The sequence below is a fragment of the Drosophila biarmipes genome, chromosome X (genome assembly GCF_025231255.1).
Source record: "Drosophila biarmipes strain raj3 chromosome X, RU_DBia_V1.1, whole genome shotgun sequence".
Lineage (NCBI taxonomy): Eukaryota > Metazoa > Arthropoda > Insecta > Diptera > Drosophilidae > Drosophila > Drosophila biarmipes.
Genome location: NC_066611.1, coordinates 18216507 through 18235150, shown reverse-complemented (window position 1 = coordinate 18235150; position 18644 = coordinate 18216507). Strand labels below are relative to the sequence as shown.

At 47.3% G+C, this 18644-nt stretch overlaps 5 protein-coding genes across 5 annotated transcripts; 1 reads left to right on the top strand and 4 right to left on the bottom strand.

Annotated features, from left to right (window-relative positions):
- Positions 1–1770: 1770 nt before the first annotated feature.
- LOC108023168 (nucleolar protein dao-5-like) lies at positions 1771–4326 on the top strand. Its single transcript, XM_050890539.1, has one exon. The coding sequence runs from the start codon at positions 1771–1773 to the stop codon at positions 4324–4326; it is 2556 nt and encodes an 851-aa protein (XP_050746496.1).
- Positions 4327–4761: 435 nt separating this feature from the next.
- On the bottom strand, positions 4762–6504 carry LOC108023668 (probable tubulin beta chain CG32396). Its single transcript, XM_017093290.3, has 2 exons — positions 6353–6504; positions 4762–6301 (listed from the first exon to the last, which is right to left on the bottom strand). The coding sequence occupies exons 1-2, from the start codon at positions 6407–6409 to the stop codon at positions 4958–4960; spliced, it is 1401 nt and encodes a 466-aa protein (XP_016948779.1). The 5' UTR covers positions 6410–6504; the 3' UTR covers positions 4762–4957.
- A 338-nt stretch (positions 6505–6842) lies between these two features.
- LOC108023669 (signal peptidase complex subunit 2) lies at positions 6843–7797 on the bottom strand. The gene is made up of 2 exons (XM_017093291.3): positions 7613–7797; positions 6843–7497 (listed from the first exon to the last, which is right to left on the bottom strand). The coding sequence occupies exons 1-2, from the start codon at positions 7649–7651 to the stop codon at positions 6955–6957; spliced, it is 582 nt and encodes a 193-aa protein (XP_016948780.1). The 5' UTR covers positions 7652–7797; the 3' UTR covers positions 6843–6954.
- A 215-nt stretch (positions 7798–8012) lies between these two features.
- LOC108023691 (ubiquitin-like modifier-activating enzyme 5) lies at positions 8013–9998 on the bottom strand. The gene is made up of 2 exons (XM_017093315.3): positions 9595–9998; positions 8013–9194 (listed from the first exon to the last, which is right to left on the bottom strand). The coding sequence occupies exons 1-2, from the start codon at positions 9864–9866 to the stop codon at positions 8264–8266; spliced, it is 1203 nt and encodes a 400-aa protein (XP_016948804.1). The 5' UTR covers positions 9867–9998; the 3' UTR covers positions 8013–8263.
- Positions 9999–10516: 518 nt separating this feature from the next.
- Positions 10517–17998, bottom strand: LOC108023612 (cytochrome P450 4g15). The gene is made up of 6 exons (XM_017093219.3): positions 17321–17998; positions 16375–16572; positions 15543–15725; positions 11566–12260; positions 11194–11485; positions 10517–10860 (listed from the first exon to the last, which is right to left on the bottom strand). Exons 1-6 carry the CDS (start codon positions 17517–17519, stop codon positions 10697–10699), a joined length of 1731 nt encoding a protein of 576 aa, XP_016948708.1. The 5' UTR covers positions 17520–17998; the 3' UTR covers positions 10517–10696.
- Between the last annotated feature and the right edge of the window lie 646 nt (positions 17999–18644).

The following is an 18644-nucleotide window of genomic DNA, read 5'->3' as shown; positions in this document are numbered from 1 at the left end:
CCGGAGAGGGAGAGCGGAGATCTTGCTTACTGCTCTGGAAAAAATACCACTGTTCGCTGAAATATACCAGAAATACCGTAAACGGGCGGGATGTCATCGATACTTGGCACCTAGGGTATTCCCAAAAAGTCCCTTAAGTCAATTTTGAATGTATAATTTTCGCCTATCCGATATTCATCGATAACACTCCTAAATATACCAGAAAATACCGAAGATCAGTTAACAGCACTGGTCAACGGAAACTGATATTTTTTGAATTTGAAAAATAGTGGGTTCATAAATGTAGGTTTTTATATAACAATTGTTATGGATATACTTTATAAATGGGATTTATTAGTATTAATAGTTTATACGAAAACAATGGATTTTCACAAACATGCACCTTCCAATCAAATAATGTTATACTCTTAACTTTAATTGAATTGACATTGAAATCTATCACAACGTTATTAATTTAAAATCCTAGTTTCGCCTACACTTTACACCTACTGGCAATTTGCATTGCCTGATTTTATGAGTTCATTATTTGGCGACTTTGTGTGGCGCCTGTTCTCGGTGCGTGTGGGCGTGGCCGGCCCACAAATAGTTGGCATCTCGCCTCTCGATTGAATTCTCAATTTTATATTTATATTTATGCTTGCGGTTCCCTGGCTTTTCCTCGCCCTCCCACTTTTCCGCCGCTTTCCCTTGCGATTGTAGGTGTGTCCGCCAGTGCGAGTGTGTGTTGCTCCACTTGCATAGGCGATGCACATTTTTCAGGCACTTAAAAAAAGTCATACTAGTTATTTTTTAACCAAAAAATAGTTTGCTTATAGTTTTAACATTTTCTAAATATTTAATCAATTGCATGGGAAAGAGAGCCGAGTTCTTGGTATTCAGTAAAAGCTTTTATACTTCCTGGTACTTTGTTTCAAAAACCTATTCCAAATCAAAAACCTATTCTTAAACTGTAAACATTAAATATTTTTCGACCGTGTGGTCGGATTGTCACCACGGCGGCATCTCAGGAATAGGAATGCGGAGCCAGAAATAAACCAAGTGCAAAAACCTTTAGCATCCGTCTATTAATAATGTCGTCGTCTCCGGATCTCCTCAAGAATTCGTATTTTTTGTTTTTGGCCGGGCGGTCGCCTCGTTCTGGTTTGTTTTTGCCGCAAACTCGCCAAAAACTCCTCTTGGCAGCCTTTCAAGTTTAGCAGATCCGGCTTTTGACCCTCGGAAAATGCTTGGCCATTGTTGAAATAGAAAATCCCATTGGCGAGCGATCGCAAAGTAGCCGGAAAAATGCGAGAAGAGCGGAAGAGTTTTTTTTTCATAAGAAGTCTTGGATCTATAATTTAAAAAATAGGTACTCCCAAGTTAATTGGCTTAAAATTAAATAAAAATATTCGTTTCAAAGCATGACGGAATAAATATTTTGTATTTGTAATAAAATTTGTGATGAACTATTTTTATATTTATTTTTTAAATAAAACATCAACGCAATTACCCAAACATATGTGTTGATGTAAAACCATTTTTACCCAACTTGAGTTACTATAAACTTGTATATTCCATTAGATATAACCGAATATTTTACGATTTTCCACTACTCTAAAAAGCTAGTCTCTTTTCTTTAGGTGGTCACCCTTTTTTCGGCACCCTGTTACGAGAATGACTTTTGTTTTGACAGGTCGGAGTGGGCAGTTACTTTTCATTTTCATTTCTCAGATCTTTTTCACAAGTCATTTTGCAGATTTACTGAGCCTTTTTAATCTCTAAAACTTAACAATGAACTTCAATATCAAGGAAAGACCTATTGTCCAAGTGGATCTTCCGGGCTCCGAGAGCGAGGCGTTCTTGCCCCGCATCATTGGGGGCAGAATGACCCTGCAGAACGTGGTGCCGGAGCGCAGGCGCCGCCCCAGGGCCAAAATGGATAAGGGCTACGGAGTCGGGGAGATTCCACTTCCAGATGAGTCAGATGGTGACCGTGACAGCTCCTCCGATACCAAAATCCGTCCGCCAGTTCGTGTTTCCCAGGAAGGATCAGATTCCTCAGAGGATGAGGAAGTAAGCTCCTCCGACACCGAGGTGCGTCCGCCAATTCGTGATCCCCAGAAGGGATCAGATTCCTCAAATGATGAGGAAGAAAGCGCCTCCGACACCGAGATGCGTCCCCAGGAGGGATCAGATTCCTCAGAGGATGAGGAAGGAAGCGCCTCCGACACCGAGATGCGTCCGTTAGTTCGTGGTCCACAGGAAGGATCAGACTCCTCAGAGGATGAGGAAGAAAGCGCCTCCGACACCGAGATGCGTCCCCAGGAGGGATCAGATTCCTCAGAGGATGAGGAAGTAAGCTCCTCCGACACCGAGGTGCGTCCGCCAATTCGTGTTCCCCAGAAGGGATCAGATTCCTCAAAGGATGAGGAAGAAAGCGCCTCCGACGCCGAGATGCGTCCCCAGGAGGGATCAGATTCCTCAGAGGATGAGGAAGGAAGCGCCTCCGACACCGAGAACCCAAAGACTCCTCGCAACCTGATCCGTCCTCCGACTCCTTTTATCCGCAAGAAGTTTTCAGCCAAGAGGGCTGCTTTCCAGGAAGAATCAGATTCCTCAAAGGATGAGGAAGAAAGCGCCTCCGACACCGAGATGCGTCCGCCAATTCGTGTTCCTCAGGAAGGATCCGACTCCTCAGAGGATGAGGAAGAAAGCGCCTCCGACACCGAGAACCCAAAGACTTCTCGCAACCTGATCCGTCCTCCGACTCCTTTTATCCGCAAGAAGTTTTCAGCCAAGAGGGCTGCTTTCCAGGAAGAATTAGATTCCTCAAAGGATGAGGAAGAAAGCGCCACCGACACCGAGGTGCGTCCGCCAATTTGTGTTCCCCAGAAGGGATCAGATTCCTCAGCGGATGAGAAAGGAAGCTCCTCCGACACTGAGATGCGTCCCCAGGAGGGATCAGATTCCTCAGAGGATGAGGAAGGAAGCGCCTCCGACACCGAGATGCGTCCGTTAGTTCGTAGTCCACAGGAAGGATCAGACTCCTCAGAGGATGAGGAAGAAAGCGCCTCCGACACCGAGAACCCAAAGACTCCTCGCAACCTGATCCGTCCTCCGACTCCTTTTATCCGCAAGAAGTTTTCAGCCAAGAGGGCTGCTTTCCAGGAAGAATCAGATTCCTCAAAGGATGAGGAAGAAAGCGCCTCCGACACCGAGATGCGTCCGCCAATTCGTGTTCCTCAGGAAGGATCCGACTCCTCAGAGGATGAGGAAGAAAGCGCCTCCGACACCGAGGTGCGTCCGCCAATTCGTGTTCCCCAGAAGGGATCAGATTCCTCAGCGGATGAGAAAGGAAGCTCCTCCGACACTGAGATGCGTCCCCAGGAGGGATCCGACTCCTCAGAGGATGAGGAAGAAAGCGCCTCCGACACCGAGGTGCGTCCGCCAATTCGTGTTCCCCAGAAGGGATCAGATTCCTCAGCGGATGAGAAAGGAAGCTCCTCCGACACTGAGATGCGTCCCCAGGAGGGATCAGATTCCTCAGAGGATGAGGAAGGAAGCGCCTCCGACACCGAGATGCGTCCGTTAGTTCGTGTTCCACAGGAAGGATCAGACTCCTCAGAGGATGAGGAAGAAAGCGCCTCCGACACCGAGAACCCAAAGACTCCTCCCAACCTGATCCGTCCTCCTACTCCTTTTATCCGCAAGACGTTTCCAGCCATGAGGGCTCCCCTGCACCTGATATATCCTCCAAAGATACCGAAAACAAAGGCTCCCCAGGAGAATTTGCCAGTCACAGAGGCTCCCCCGAAGGAGTTGCCGGTCCCAAAGGCCCCCCAGGACTTGATCCACCTAGAGAAGTCACCGAAACCAACGGATTTCCTGCGCCTGCTCCGCCCAACTCCTGGGCCGCAGCGTCCAGATGTCATCTTCGACGATGGAGACCGCCACTGCGATGCTGAGGTCGGTCACATAAATCGCAGGAAGTTACCGGACCGAAAGCGTTACAAGGACCTGATCTTTCCTCGCCCATATGTGGCCGAGCAGAACCCACCGGTAGCCGGGACTCCCCCTGGCCTGTTCTGCCCCATTGATGTTCCCCAGCCGCAGGGGGCGGTCACAAAGCCTGCCCCGATCCGTCCTGTTCCCCAAAGTGCCTCCTTGGGTAAGAGGCGTCGCCCCAAGGCATCCGACTGGGAGCCTTTGCCGAAGAAGAAGCGCACTGCTAGCCTCCGCCGAGGTCTCCAATCCCAGGCCAAAGATGGGCTGATCAATAGGAAGGGGGCAATCAAGGAAAACCAGGCGAAGGAACCAACAGCTCCGAAATCGAAGAAACGCCAATAGCTCCGAAATCCTTACAAGCATATGTAATAAATTCCTTAAGGCGGTTTGAGTTTTCACTTAAACAGTGCCATAATTTAATATGTTAATCAATAAATATTATTATCAACCCAGAAATATCTCAGATTAGGTTGAATTTATCTTGAATTTAGGTTACCACCGAACCTAAAACTAACCATCTCTATAAGGATTGCTAGGAATAAGACCCTGAAAAATAGGGCTGTGCTTCATTGCAAGAAAAATAGTAAATATATTATTATTTCTCTTATCAAATTAAAACTTTATAGACCAAAAAGTACGTAAAAAAGGTAAAAATTAACTACTCCGAATTATTTTTTAAGCTTTTTAAGATATTCGGAATAGTTTAACACTCCACTATGTGCGTACAAATAGTTAAAAGAATAAAATAAATCTCGAATAGGATTCAAAACAAGGTAGTTATGCAAAGTATATATATATTTTTTTCTACTCGAAATGCATCCTGAACAGTTGCAGCTGCCCCAGGAGCCTGCATGAATCCGAATCCAAGACGCGAGACGACAAAGGAGGACACTTTTTGAATTTGGCAACCCCAGGCTCGGTGAATCCCCGCTTCGGGAGGCCTGATGGGCTGTGTGGAAGGGATGTCGGTGGGCTAATCGGCGCAGTAGGGGCACTGGGGACCGGCGGAGGCGGCGGCGCCCTCCTCATCGCCGCTCTCGTCCCCGGCGCTGCCAGTGCGGCCAGCGCCTGCTCCGCCGCCGCCGGAATCCTCGCCCTCGGCACTGCTGCGGTAGTCGTCGATGATGGCCTGCAGCTCCTGCTGGGCGTCCTGGAACTCCTGCTCCTCCATGCCCTCGCCCGTGTACCAGTGCAGGTGGGCCTTGCGCCGCAGCATGGCCATGGAGCCGTCCAGCAGGCGCTGGAACAGCGACTGAATCGCCGTGGTGTTGCCTATGAAGGTGGCCGACATCTTGAGGCCCCGCGGCGGTATGTCACAGATGGCCGTCTTGATGTTGTTCGGTATCCAGTCCACGAAATTGCTGATGTTCTTGTTCCTCACCCCGGTCATCAGTTGGTCCACCTCGCGCGGCGACATCCGGCCCCGGAAAATGCCCGCAGCCGTCAGCAGCTTGCCCTTCCGCAGGTCGATGGCGCACAGCAGATTGTTGCTGGAGAAGATCTGCTGCACCAGCTCCGAAACGGTGCCCTTGCTGAACTGCTGCTGCTTGCAGGTGACCAGCGGCGCGAATCCCGGTATGAGGAAGTGCAGCCTCGGGAACGGCACCATGTTCACGTAGATCTTGCGCAGCCCCGCATTCAGCTGGCCCGGAAAGCGCAGGCAGGTGGTTATGCCCGACATGGTCAGGGCCACAATGTGGTTGATGTGCTCGTAGCCGGACATCTTGATCTTGAGATTCCTGTTGCAGATCTGGAACAGCGCCTCGTTGTCCAGGCAAAAGGTCAGGTGCGAGTTGTTCACCAGGGCCGGGGTGCTCAGCAGGGCGTTGTACGGCTCCACCACCACCTGGGACATGTTGGGCGACGGGATGGTCACATAGTTGCAGAGCAAGTTGTCCGGATACTGCTCGACCAGGGCCTCCATTATCAGCGAGGTGAGGCCGGAGCCGGTGCCGCCACCGATCGAGTGGAGCAGCTGAAAGCCCTGCAGCGAGTCCACCGACTCCACCTCCCGCCGCGTGTTGTCCAGCACCTGCTCCAGGATGGCCGCCCCATCCGTGTGATAGCCGCGGGCGAAGTTGTTCCCCGCACTCTCCGATCCGGCCACAAAGTTCTCCGGCCGGTACAGCTGGCTGCTGGCGTTCAGCCGCTGGATGGTGCTGGCCTCCGTGTCGATGAGTATGGTGCGGGCGTAGAACCGCTTGCTGGCCGTGGCATTGAAGAACACATTGATGCGCTCCAGCTGCAGGGGGCTGGTGCCGCCGAATCTGCCCGAGGCGTAGTCCACGCCGTGCTCGTGCGAGATCACGTGCCAGAACTGCAAAGATCGGAGGTTAGGGGCATTAGTGGTCCTATGGCAGCTACCCACCGAATCGCCGATGGCATTGCCGGCTCCGCCGATCTGCAGGGTGACTATCTCCCGCATGCTGACCCAAACTCCGCTCCTTGCCACCACTTAGCTGGCGGCTACTGCCTCATCCTCTGCCTCGCCGCTCTGCTTCTCGAATTTTAATGGGGGCTCGACGTCTCCAAGCCTTCCTGATCACTACTCTAGTGTTCTACCACATTTTTCAATTTAGCTTATGACTTTTTTCACTAAGACCTTCGAATTTCTTTAAGGAGCCCAGTAAAAATGGTAGATATGTGGACTTATTTTAAGTTATATATTTAAGGAGGCTAAGGTTACGCCTGTAGGACTGCGTTTATAGGATTAAATGCCCTAAGGCTTCAATGGACAAGGAAAGATCACCCATCAGGGCTAATCATTTGAAGCCTTAGAGGTGGAATCAGTAATATATGTCGCGTTTTTTTGTAAAACTAAGAAGCTGAACACACAAGAGCGAGGACGCACAGTGGGCTTACCAAAAAGTGTACAGTTTAATGAGACAAAGTGAGGGATTTGGTTTATTTATAAAAAAAAATGTTGCGCGCTTAGCTGGCTGCTCCAGAGACTGGCTCCTCCTCGGCCAGCTACTTGTCCTTCTTGTCGGCGGCCAGGGCGTTGAACAGGCGGTTGACCTCGTTGGCCACCAGGTTGTCCAGGACGATGCCGTTCTGGTCGATGAAGGCGGCGCAGGACTTGTTGCTGCTCTGCTCGCGCCGCTTGCCGTTCTTGGAGTCGCGCACACTGAGGGTCAGCAGGTACTTGTCGTCGTACTTGCGCATGTCGGAGCTGGCCTCCCACAGGCGCTCGCGCTCCTTGTCCTTCTGCAGGGCCACCGCGAAGGTGCCCTTCTCGCGGAAGCTGGAGTGCAGGGTCAGGATGCCCAGGAGGGCGAAGTAGGCCAGGACGCTGAACAGCAGCACCGGACGCGATTCAGGGAAGGGGTGGGTGAAGTCCCAGGCGTGGGCCATGATGGCCACCAGCACGGCGAGGGCGCAGAGGGCCAGGCGGGTGTTGACCAGGCCGAATTGCTCCTTCAGCTGGGGACGGTCGCCCAGCAGGCAGGTTTTCACCGCATCGTCCAGGGCGTGCTTCACCGCGGATCCGTCCCACTTGTTGACCTTGACGAGCTGGATAGAAAGAGGGATCTTGGCTTAGAAACATCCATGAAGCTACATGCACTGACGTGTCTTGGAGAAGCCATCCCAATGGACCAAGTGCCAAGCCGGCATCTGGTTTACTCACCTCCTCGCCGGGCTGCGACTTTTCCTCCTTCTTGCCCATGTCTGGTGCACTCTTGAAACCTTTTTCCGGCCCCTGGGGATTCAGCAAAGCGTGTGTGGCAGCCAGGAAAAGCACTTTTCCAAGGAGATTTCCTTCTTTTTTTTTGACAACGCGACAACAAAATTGTAATCGCCTATCGGACTCAGTCGATAACTAGCTTGCCAGTGCTGCCAGACCGCACAGGGAAAAATACTGAAAATACCATTGAAGCGAAGCAATAAGCGCGCGTAATTCAAATAAATAAATTAGCATTTAATCTTACTTATCCCACAGAAACATTAAAAAATCATCATTAAATGAATGCTCTAAAATGTTGTACAATTTAAAGAGGAGCAACACATTTCAAAACGACCTAAAAACATGCCTATTTTATATGGTTTTATTATTAAACAAATACAATGGCTGCGCAGAAAGTTCAAGAATTTGCTCTTAAATATATTTATTATAAAAATAACATTTATTCATGGTGTTCCAGCTTGTCAGTTGGCAATTTGCACAGAAGCGTGTATATTTAAAATGGCCAAGCCAACTTGCACACAAACAAAACTGAGTTTATACAAAAAAAATGCTTCACAAAAAGTTTCTATAAATACAGAGTATGGAATCAATTTTTCACATGGACTTCATCTGCGCCATCAGGTCCTCAAGACTGGCACCGTCGTCGGGTGCGGGCACAGCATCTCCCAGAATTTCGCTATCCTTTTCGGGTGCCTCGTAGGCGAGTCTCAGGCCTTTGCCCACCTCAGAGGTCTTAGCTGGCGTGGCACTACTTTCTGGCGCATCCTCGGCCACCAGTTCGATGCCCCACTCGTTGGTGGCGTGCAGCGGCTCCTCGCTGGCCGCCTCCTCCTTTACCACCACGGGCTTGGGCCTGGCCTGGAACTCCTTCTGCCGCGCCAAGCAGTTCCTGTCGTCGCACTGCGGATTCGGCTTGAGCGTCATCTTGGGGAAGAAATCGCTGAGGGCATTGTAGCCCAGGTAGTCGGAGACCTCGCCGAAGCTCAGCAGATACTTGAGCGCATTCTGGACGAGGAAGCCAGCCGTGATGCCCATGGTGGTGGGCAGGGAGGCGGCGCACACGCCCTCCCTCTTGAGCGTCTTCTCGTCGATGTTCTCGGCCACCACCAAGGGAGGGGCACAGGCGAAACAGGCCGTGTCGCCGGGACGGATGAACTGAATGTGCCCCGAGACGGCGTTCTCCGAGACGCCCGACTCGAACCAGTTGAGATTGCGCTCATTGCAGGCCGCATTGATGGCCATCCGGGCCTCGAAGTTGTCCACGCAGCTGAGCACCAGATCCACCGGCTGGCCGGCCACGCGACCGCCCTGCGCGATGGTGTCCAGGAAGCGGTCGAAGTTCTCCACCGTCGTGATGTTGTAGTTGTGCGTCTCGATCTCCACGTCCGGGTTGATGAAGCCCAGCGTGGCGGCGGCGGCCTGCACCTTGGAGAGGCCCGCCTGGTCGGGCGTGAAGAACAGCCGGTTCATGTTGGCCAGCTCCACCTTGTCGTAGTCGAACAGGATCAGTTTGCCGATGCCGCAGCTGCAATGTAAATGGGGCTTTTAGTATACGGTTTGGAAATGATATATCATATGATATGGTTATAAGAATTAGCGCTTATGTGACATAAATACGTTCAGCCACAATATTTTAATATATTCTTATGCTTTCAAGTTTTTAAAGGGTATGCCAAACAAATATGGATTACCCGGATATAGTTATATAGAAGGGAAACTTAAGGATTATTTGGTTCTACTTGATATTCAATATTTAGGCAGGGACCAGATATGTCCATATGGAAAGGTTTGCCACACGGACTTCATTTCTTTAGGAGATGTCAGAGTCTTATAGCTTAAGCCAGCTGTTTTGGGTGATACTGATGGGTGGGATTTGGTGCACTAATTTCGCAGGAAGTCACAGTGATTTCCCGCTGTGTACGCACCGTGTCAGCATGTCGGCGGTGACGCTGCCCACGCCGCCCACGCCCACAATGGCCACCGCCTTGTCGCGGATGCGCTCGTAGTCCCTGACGATGTTCATGCGCTGCAGGGCCATCAGGCGGCTGTAGGGATTGGAGTCCACCACCTCGGCGGACATGCGCTCGATGCGATCGCGCACCAGGCGGCTGCTGTTGCTCCCGGCGGTCTTCGGCTCCTCCAGCTCCGTCTTCAGCTCGGCGATGATCGCCTGCAGTTCGTCGATGGCGTGCGACATCCTGGCGAGTCGAGTGGGTCCTCCAAGCCAGTAGGGGTGCGAGCAGAGGTGCAACTTTCCACTTTCGCTTTCGAGCTTCGCTGCTTCAATCGCAGCCACGTAGTTGTGTGGCAGCAAGCTTTGTTATTGCGAGTACGGTCATACTGGACAGTCTGGCAGCTCTGGCCTAGGGATGGGCCATGGGCGATGACAACTACCGCTGTTCGGGAGAGCGAACTAGTGTTGAGAAGCGTTGAAGTTGGCGCAATTATTTAAATACAATATTCTTGCAGTTTAAGCAGAGATATGATTAAAAAACATTTAAGGACCTGTTAAAAATGTTTTCAGTACCGAACTTATACTCCTTAAAAACAGGTAAATGCAAGCCAGTCAGAAAATCGAAGAAAATTCATTTACTCATTTATTTTACTCATTTGCATTTCCCTTTATAATCCATTAAATACGCAGATTTTCGGCCACTCACCTCCTTCGCCCTATACCATCGACGTTGTATAATTACACAAAAGATTTATTGTCAAAATCATTACACAAAAAAGGTATTATAATTATTAAATAACCAAAAAAAAAAACAGTTAAAAGAAGATGACGATAGTTGTGATTGCTTGCGTGTTAAATGCGACAAAAAAATAATTATTATACTAGGCAATAAATCGAGTGTGGGAGCACGTTTATTCTTTAATATTATCAATATTACTGTATAAACCGGTGACTATCACTTGCCAACAAGTAGAGATATATGTATGGATAAGTGTCCGTTCTGTGTAGCTTATTGTGTACTCTGTGCGGTCCGCCATCCAATGGGCCTCGTCCGTCCACCTGGATGGCCTGGTTCACCTGCTCCGCGGCTGCAGGCGGATGCGGAAGCCCTCCTCCCGCTTCAGGATGATGTCCGCCTGCAGCTTGAAGTCCGATTCGGTCAGGTCCGAGTAGACACGGTAGTTCCGCAAAATGGTCGACAGAAGGATCTTCAGCTTCAGCATCGCGTACTTGCGCCCTAAAATAAAAATAGTAAGTGCCATGAAAAATATTGTACAATATAAAATTAACTAAGTTAACTACCTTTTATTAAGTATTTAAATTCCAATTTTTTAATATTAATACTAGTGAATTATAAAGTATAATAATATTATTATAATATTTTTCATCTAATTTTTCTTAAATTTAGAAATCTCAATTTTTAATGCAAAGAAATACTTAAGAAATCTTTTCTCCAGACTTTTGTTTGGCAAAATATATTTATCCAGCTGTTCCTTCTATCGAAAGTCACCGCAATTTCGCTAAATTTAATAGTACTTCTATTTTTTTCAGTGCAGGTCCCCCGACTCACCCACACAGCTGCGCGGTCCCGCGGAGAAGGGCACGAAGGCGTAGTAGTGGCGGTTGGCCTGCCGCTCCGGCAGGAAGTTGTCCGGATCGAAGACGTTGGGATTGGCGTAGACCTTCGGATTGCGGTGCAGCAGGACGGTGGCCACCGTCACCGTGGCGCCCCTGGGGATCACGTAGTTGCCCGAGTTCAGCTTGAGGTCCTCCTGCAGCTCGCGGGCGATCAGCGGGACGGGCGGGTACATGCGCAGCGTCTCCATCAGACACCGCTCCAGATACTTCATCTCCAGTGTGTCCTGCAGTCGCCAGTTCCATGTTTTACGTAAATCGAGAGAGGTTATTCATGCATAAATAGGTGCTATCCAAAGTTACCCACCTGAAACGTGGCCGGCCGCTGGGAGTCGCCGAAAATGGAGTCGAGCTCGGCGAGCACGCGGTCCTGGATCTCCTGGTGGATGCCCATCAGCGAGAGGAAGAACGAGGAGCCGGCTGCCGTGGTGTCGTGTCCCTCGAACATGATGGTGTCCACCTGCTCCTTGATCTCCGTGTCGGTGATGAGGGCGCCGTTCTGGGCGCTCTCGAGCATCAGGTCGAGGAAGGCCAGCCGCTTCTTCTCGCCAATGTCGTTGTCCTCCACGTCCAGGTCGTCCTTGAGCCCGGCCGACTGGCCGTAGGAGAGCCCGGCCACCGGCGGCGAGCTCTTCTCCTCACTGGCCGCCGCTGGAGCCGCTGCACCCCCATCCGCATCCGCCTCCTGTCCGCTGCGCTCCCGCTCACGCTCCCGCTCCCGCTCCAGGGCGGCCGCCTTCAGCTCGCACTGGGCCAGGGAGCCGCGGGTGCCCTGCTCGAAGGCCGCCTTCTTGCTGCGGATCACCTTGGTGGTCAGGCCGTGGATGATGCTCAGCAGGCGGCCCTGCTCCTTGTAGTACCGCGTCAGGGTGAACACGAACTCGTTGCGCAGGAAGATGCTGCGGTGGCGGGCGTGCAGGATGTCGCACATGCGCATCACGGCCATCGCGTACTCGAAGCCCGACTTGTCCTGCGTCTTCTTCGACACGCCCATCGCAGTCTCTGGAAGGCGAGCGTACACTTAGAGAAAGCTGCTCAAGAACTGGGTGACGAAAATATTGCAGTCTTAATTGTTATACAAGACTATGTTTCCAAGACTTGGTACGGTGATCTTTCTTAAAAACATATTTAGGGGATTTTTTTTTTAAGTTTGCATAAACTAATAATATTCTTTAAGTATACTTTTACTCTCCTAAGTTGGTGGGATAGCTTTTTTTTATAAACTGATATATGTCGAAAAACCTAAATTTCGATTTATGTCAAAAAAGGCCCGTTTTTTTGCGGTTTTTAAACCATAGCTCTGTCAAATTAGGGCCTATAACTAAAAGACCGACTGTTTTGAGCAGCTTACATATTCAGCTAACAATTCTCATCACTTTCCGGGAAAATATTTTGTAAACTACTTTCGCATTTTTTGCATCACGATTTTTTAAGAAAAGAGTCAAAAATAAAAATTTTTCAGGCTTAAGTGCCAGAGGATAGAAAATTAAGCATCGAGCTCAACGAGGTATGGCATTCCTCTTACTTTCTTTATAGCAGCCACAAAACTGACTTTTTAGGGCGAAAAATGGGATTCCGATTTTGGCAAAAATACGAAATTCAGATTTTTGTCAAAAATGCGATTTTTACTTCCCGTTTTTTCGTCGTAGTTTAGTCAAATCAAGGCGTACTGCAAAAAGACCAACTGTTTTGGGCAGCTTGCTTTCCCTGCTAACGACCCCAATCACTTTAAGAAAAGTTTATTTTTTGACCAATTTTTGCATTTTTTTATCAGGATTTTTGGTTCAGGATTTTGTGCAAAAAGATGACAAATTTAAACATTTCCAGATTTATATGTCAATGGATAGGGAAATTAATTACGAGCTCAACGAGGTATAGCACTCCTAATTCTGATCTTTTTTTGCAGTATGACAGTTGAAAAACGGTCTCTTTTTTTTCAAAAAACTTTTTGAAAAATATTGTGGATCTTAGATTTTAGGTTGGGCGTCCCTAAGAGAACGCTTTTGATCTCAGTGCCCAGCTAAACAGTCCTTAATCACGTGTGCCAAACGCAGAATTGAACTTTTCCGCCCAGTGGCGACTCGGATCAGAATCGGATCGCACTAGGCGTTTGGAGATCGAGATCGAGATCGGAGGTGGGCCCCCAGCACAAATGGGGGGAAGTGGAATGCACTCGCCTGACCCAAGCGCCAATTGAACTTAACAAACAGACAACAGGCGGCGGAGGTAGCCCCTGGGGACCCCTGCCGCGCACCGTGCCGCCTGTCTAATTGTAGATACAATGCATAAATAGATCTATAGATGACAGCATAAACGAGCTTACGGGCAGATCCGCTTCGAGAGCAGAATGTTTTTGTGCTGTGGGAAAAATGCGAGCCAGGAATTCGGCAGTTGCTTCGACTTGGGAGGAGCCTTCTCTCGGCGGGAGGAGCCTATGAACCCGTTTTAGAACTAATTTTGAATTTGTATTTGGCTGCATATTGTCTCACAGACTACATCTTCAAGGGCGAGGTTAAAAAAATTGATCAAAAAAGTTGTTATTTATTTTCAAAACATTGTATATACTTTAAAACTATAAAACTCAGCAAATTGAACCCCCGAAATAGTCTCAAAAAAACTTGAAAAAAATGTAGGTTATATTCCAATTATAAATTTCTCGAAACTATCATCAAGCTATATTTTTAAAATACTTCCAGTCCAATAATAAAATAATCCACTTGAACTAAATGAAATGTTTCATCTCAAAATGTAAGGATAGGTCAGTTAGTTTACCACCCATCAAGAACCACACACCCTACTAAAAGTTTCCCAATTATCGATAACTTTTCCATGCAGAATGCGGTACAGTAGGGTACAAAGTAAGTAAACACTTTCGTTGCTCGGGGAAATGGAAAATCCGCCTTATGCAATGACATTTGGTCTTCCTGCCCATTCTTACGGTTCGAATTGAAAACACTGCCGAGTTCTTCATAGGCATTTGCTGGCTTCGTTCAGGTCTTAATTGCTAATTGCCCGTTTGCGTCAGACCCCATAATCGCCGTGAACAACAACCTCAGCTCCGGCCGGCGGCCGTTGCATTCAAATTTTCCTGATTAAATGCTTAATGGCAATGCGACGTGCCTTTAATTGCAGCTCAGACTCGCTGGGACTCGCTGCAGCTCGCTGCAGTTCGGTTCGCCGCGGCACTCAAGTCCCCTCCAGTTGAGTTCTGTAATCTCGCATTGGCTGCATTTCAATTGAGGGCTCGGATTATGCAATGGCCTAGAAATCAATCCGAAATCGGCCGAGCGATCCACCGGCGGCAATGTCATTAACATTGGCCGCCTTCCAATTTGTCCAGCTCTTGGCGGTTTCACTTTTCCATTTTTCCAGGCCCCCAAAACGGAACGTGTTTGGCTTTAAGCGAATCGCCGTCTGGGTGGTATTTGAATGCATCAACCAGCCGACTGGGTGGTCCCAAAGTATAGGGACAACCTTCACCTGCATCTACGAATGGGCGGTGATTTCACCTGAATCAAGCTTGGGGCTTGTGAGTTACCTTGGCTCAGTCCTGCCGCATATAAGGAGATTCTATGATATTTCCCTTCTATATTGCATTTTTTTTGTTCGCAACAATAAAAATGTAACTCCTAAGGACCTCATCAACTAATACAAGTTAAAAAGAATAGTGAATTTCTTATAGGAGCTGAGTTACTATGGGCTAGTGGTCTAAATACTCAAGAGATTTTCATGAAAGTGCTCTATAATCATCTGTCATACGATTTCCCCACATATAAACCTTAGCGGAGCCTAATTAGCAAAGCCACTTCCAAGTTACGATAGTTAGTTTTTGCTGGGGAAAGACCTTTCACCACGAAACTTTCCCAACTAAGCCACATGATCGTTTGGAGGACAAAGCCAACCAGTTTGCAGCAGTTTGGCAGCTGGCAGCTGGCAGCTGGCATAATTCGGTTAGATCGGAGGCCGGGATAAGTACATACATGTCATCTGCGCCCATTGTGGGGGGCACAACAAAGGCGAGCAGAATTTTTGATTTGTCAGTATATAGGGAAATGGGTCTGCACTCAATTGTGTGTGGCATACAATGAAGCGTATGGCACATAGTACAGTATGCTTCAGCGGAGATTAGGTGACTTGGGCACACGCACATATCCGCAATGCCGCTGGGACTGGACGGCGTGGCTATTGGGGATGATGCCGTGGTGTGTCGCCCAGTGCGTGTGGGTTGACTGTACTGTAGTGCCCACAAACGTATCCATCTCGCATCCATATCTGCTCACTTACCCAATAGAATCTCCACGGTTGCCTCGCTCATGTAATCATGGCAATCAAACGTGCGACCATCCTCCGCACGCAGCTTCCTCACCACATTGCGCGAGTTCTCGTTGAAGAGCTCGATGAAGCTCTTCAAGACGTTCAGATGGAATGTGGGTGCGATCAGTTTGCGGTGCGAACGCCATTTTTGACCTGCAACGAAGGAGGGCGCTGTATGATACGGTATCGAGAAGACCCTTGGAACTTGGTTCTTAAACTAAAAAAACTTTAAAAATTATATTATTCTACATCAGTCTTGTATTTTATAAAGTGGAAACCAATCAACTACTCAAAAACCAATGCCTTAGTAGTCAATAATCTATAGATCGTATGATACCTATTTTGTTTAGGAATTACAAGAGAAATGTATTATCATTAATGGGATATTATCAAAATATCAAGCTGATAGCATATGGGATATACAGTATAGTTTACCATATGGTACCAAATCTTTCTTAAGATAGTATCCTTTTCAATCAAAAATAATATTATTTAAATTACTCCGAAATTTCTTTAGTATTTTATTTCTCTTTAGTAGTTTTTCCTTTAAACCCTTAAAATACCAACTGATACTTTTAAATTTCGACTTCAAACGACTCCATAATTTTTCGCCGTGACTCTTCTGCGACGTTGATTTTATTTATAGCGGCATTGTTGTGCCAACTGTCAGGCTAGCGGATCGCTTAATTAATTTATGATTCCGCAAATTGCATTAGTGGCAAGTGGTCCTCAAGCTGGCCCCACCCCCTGGGCCCCCACTACCCGGCCCCCAGAAGCCCCTGCCCCCTGTGCAGCCCCTCACCTGTGCTGATCAGCAGGCCATCCCCCAGCCAGGGCTTGAAGAACTTGTACTCGGAGGCCTTGTCGATGTAGACGTGGCTGCTCAGCAGCAGCTCCACGTCCCGGGGGTCGTAGATGAAGACCACCAGCTTGGGCCCGATCCACATCTTGGCTATGTGCTCGAAGGGGGCGCTCTTCCGGATGACTGTTCTGAAAACAGCTGCGAGTAAAAGCGGGTTATTTTATCTGTTTTCTGAGCTCTTTTTTAAAGTATTTACAGGTATTATTAAAAATTAGGAAATACTTTTGAAAAGAAAGTTATTCATATAAAATAATATACATTATAATAATGTAATATGTAAAAAAAGAAAAATACTTCCAAAAATTTGTTAAAATACCGGAAATATATTTACTATATTTAAAAGTTTTTAATAAATTATATTTTTAAATTGAAAATTGTCCTTGTTTAACAGTCAGCTATAATTAAATTATTGTTGACTTTAATAGCTTACTAAATTCTACTACTTATAAGTACTTATCTAGTAGAACGATAAAAAACTGATCCCTTCAAAAGCTTGAATTTAAGGACTGTTTAAAAATGCAAATAAAAATACTTGTAGTAAACTTTCATTATTTTCAAACAAAAAAATGTTTATTGGAAAATACTTATGTAGCTTTTTAAAATAATGTTTTCTTTAATATGTAAATATAAAATAGAATAAAAAATTGTAATTTAATACTTTACGATGATTCATGAGTTTTATTTTTACTTTTTAAGACCACCAACTTAAGTTTCCATTTGAAACTGGACAAGAATTAGTTAAAATATATTTTGAAATCAAAAATAAGTTGCTAAATAATTTTGCATTATTATTATACGTATGTATCAAAATCAATCAGTTCTTATAGCATTACGTTAAGTTGAGGCTATCCCCAAATCCCCGAAAACACTTAATCGTGGCATTTACATGAGGCGGGTCCAATGACGTCGAACAGGTGGCCCACGATGGGCAGGCCCCTGGGTCCGGGCAGGCGCCCGGCCAGCCTGTACAGGTGGGCCCGGGAGAGTCGCCAGTAGATGTACCACAGCACCAGCGTGGGCAGCAGCAGGAAGTAGAAGACGCTGCTGGGCGAGCCCAGGGCGGCGTCCTTCTTCAGCACCTCCATGGGATGGTCGATTTCTGCCCGGGGGATCCTATCCTTCAGCTGGCTCGCTTGTCCACCAGCAGCAAGAGCAAACAAAACACCAAAAGCACCAAAACCAAACAAAAAAGGGGCGATCGAGGCACGCACACTGCCCAGGCACACGGATCGGTTCGGTTCGGATCGGATCGGATCGGGCGCTATCGATCAGCTATCCATGGGTTGGGATGGGTCGGATCGGATCGGATGGGATCGGTGGACCGGATGTTACTCGCTGCTCGGCCAGCGCACAACTGAACGGTGACAGCCCCTCGCCGGGGCATCCAGCGCCAATGATCACGAGAATGGACACACAGCCCACACAGCCCACTCACGGGGATGGGGATGGCGGAGTTGCGGAAACGGACGCGGACCGCGACTCACAGATGTACCCGTACCCGTACCCGTGCCCGAGCCCGAGCTTATAAATCAGAGATCCGAAATCAGAAACGATGGACCCGCACTCGCACTTCCAGCGACTAGCCAGCGGCGACGGTGCGAACGACTTTTATAGCCAACAACGTGCAGCATATGCACACTGCGAGAAAATCCCCTGCATTTGCCTGTATAATCTATGAGTTATTCTATGAGTTATTCTCATAAGTAATGTCATCTTTTGGTTATTTCTTGAATTAACAAAATATTTTGATTAATATTTTGTATTTTTAGAGGGTCCTGCTAAAGGTCAAGTCAATGGACCCGCTTTATATACACAGGAAAAAATATTTTACGAAACCTAACCACTCCAGAATACAGAAAAAAGGCGTATTAAAGCAAGAATTTTTTCAGCCTGATTGTAAATTATAGGGATATTCTTTTGATATTTTATAAATATTAAATATATTAAAAACTAAAAAAATTTAACTTTTATTTAGGTGGAAAATTTGCTAAAGATAATACTTTTTTGATCTACAAAAAAATTAATATATATTTGAATCATGACTGTTTTTTTCGTAGTAAATGTAGGTAAATTAACTAATCAGTCATATTTTTAATAATTTTATAAAAATAAATAATTTAAAAAATATCAAAAATTTAATTTTTATTTAGCTAGAAATGTGCTGTAATTTTTTTTAGCTTGAAATATATATTAGCAATATATATTTTCCA

Coding starts and splice junctions, on each gene's coding strand:
- LOC108023168 (XM_050890539.1), top strand. CDS start 1,771: ATGAACTTCAATATCAAGGAAAGACCTATTGTCCAAGTGGATCTTCCG.
- LOC108023668 (XM_017093290.3), bottom strand. CDS start 6,409: ATGCGGGAGATAGTCACCCTGCAGATCGGCGGAGCCGGCAATGCCATC. Junction 6,302..6,352: donor GCAATGCCATCGGCGATTCG/GTGGGTAGCTGC, acceptor CGATCTTTGCAG/TTCTGGCACGTGATCTCGCA.
- LOC108023669 (XM_017093291.3), bottom strand. CDS start 7,651: ATGGGCAAGAAGGAGGAAAAGTCGCAGCCCGGCGAGGAG. Junction 7,498..7,612: donor AGTCGCAGCCCGGCGAGGAG/GTGAGTAAACCA, acceptor CTTTCTATCCAG/CTCGTCAAGGTCAACAAGTG.
- LOC108023691 (XM_017093315.3), bottom strand. CDS start 9,866: ATGTCGCACGCCATCGACGAACTGCAGGCGATCATCGCCGAGCTGAAG. Junction 9,195..9,594: donor ACCGCCGACATGCTGACACG/GTGCGTACACAG, acceptor TTTACATTGCAG/CTGCGGCATCGGCAAACTGA.
- LOC108023612 (XM_017093219.3), bottom strand. CDS start 17,519: ATGGAGGTGCTGAAGAAGGACGCCGCCCTGGGCTCGCCCAGCAGCGTC. Junction 16,573..17,320: donor CGTCATTGGACCCGCCTCAT/GTAAATGCCACG, acceptor TTTTACTCGCAG/CTGTTTTCAGAACAGTCATC. Junction 15,726..16,374: donor TGGCCTGCTGATCAGCACAG/GTGAGGGGCTGC, acceptor CCTTCGTTGCAG/GTCAAAAATGGCGTTCGCAC.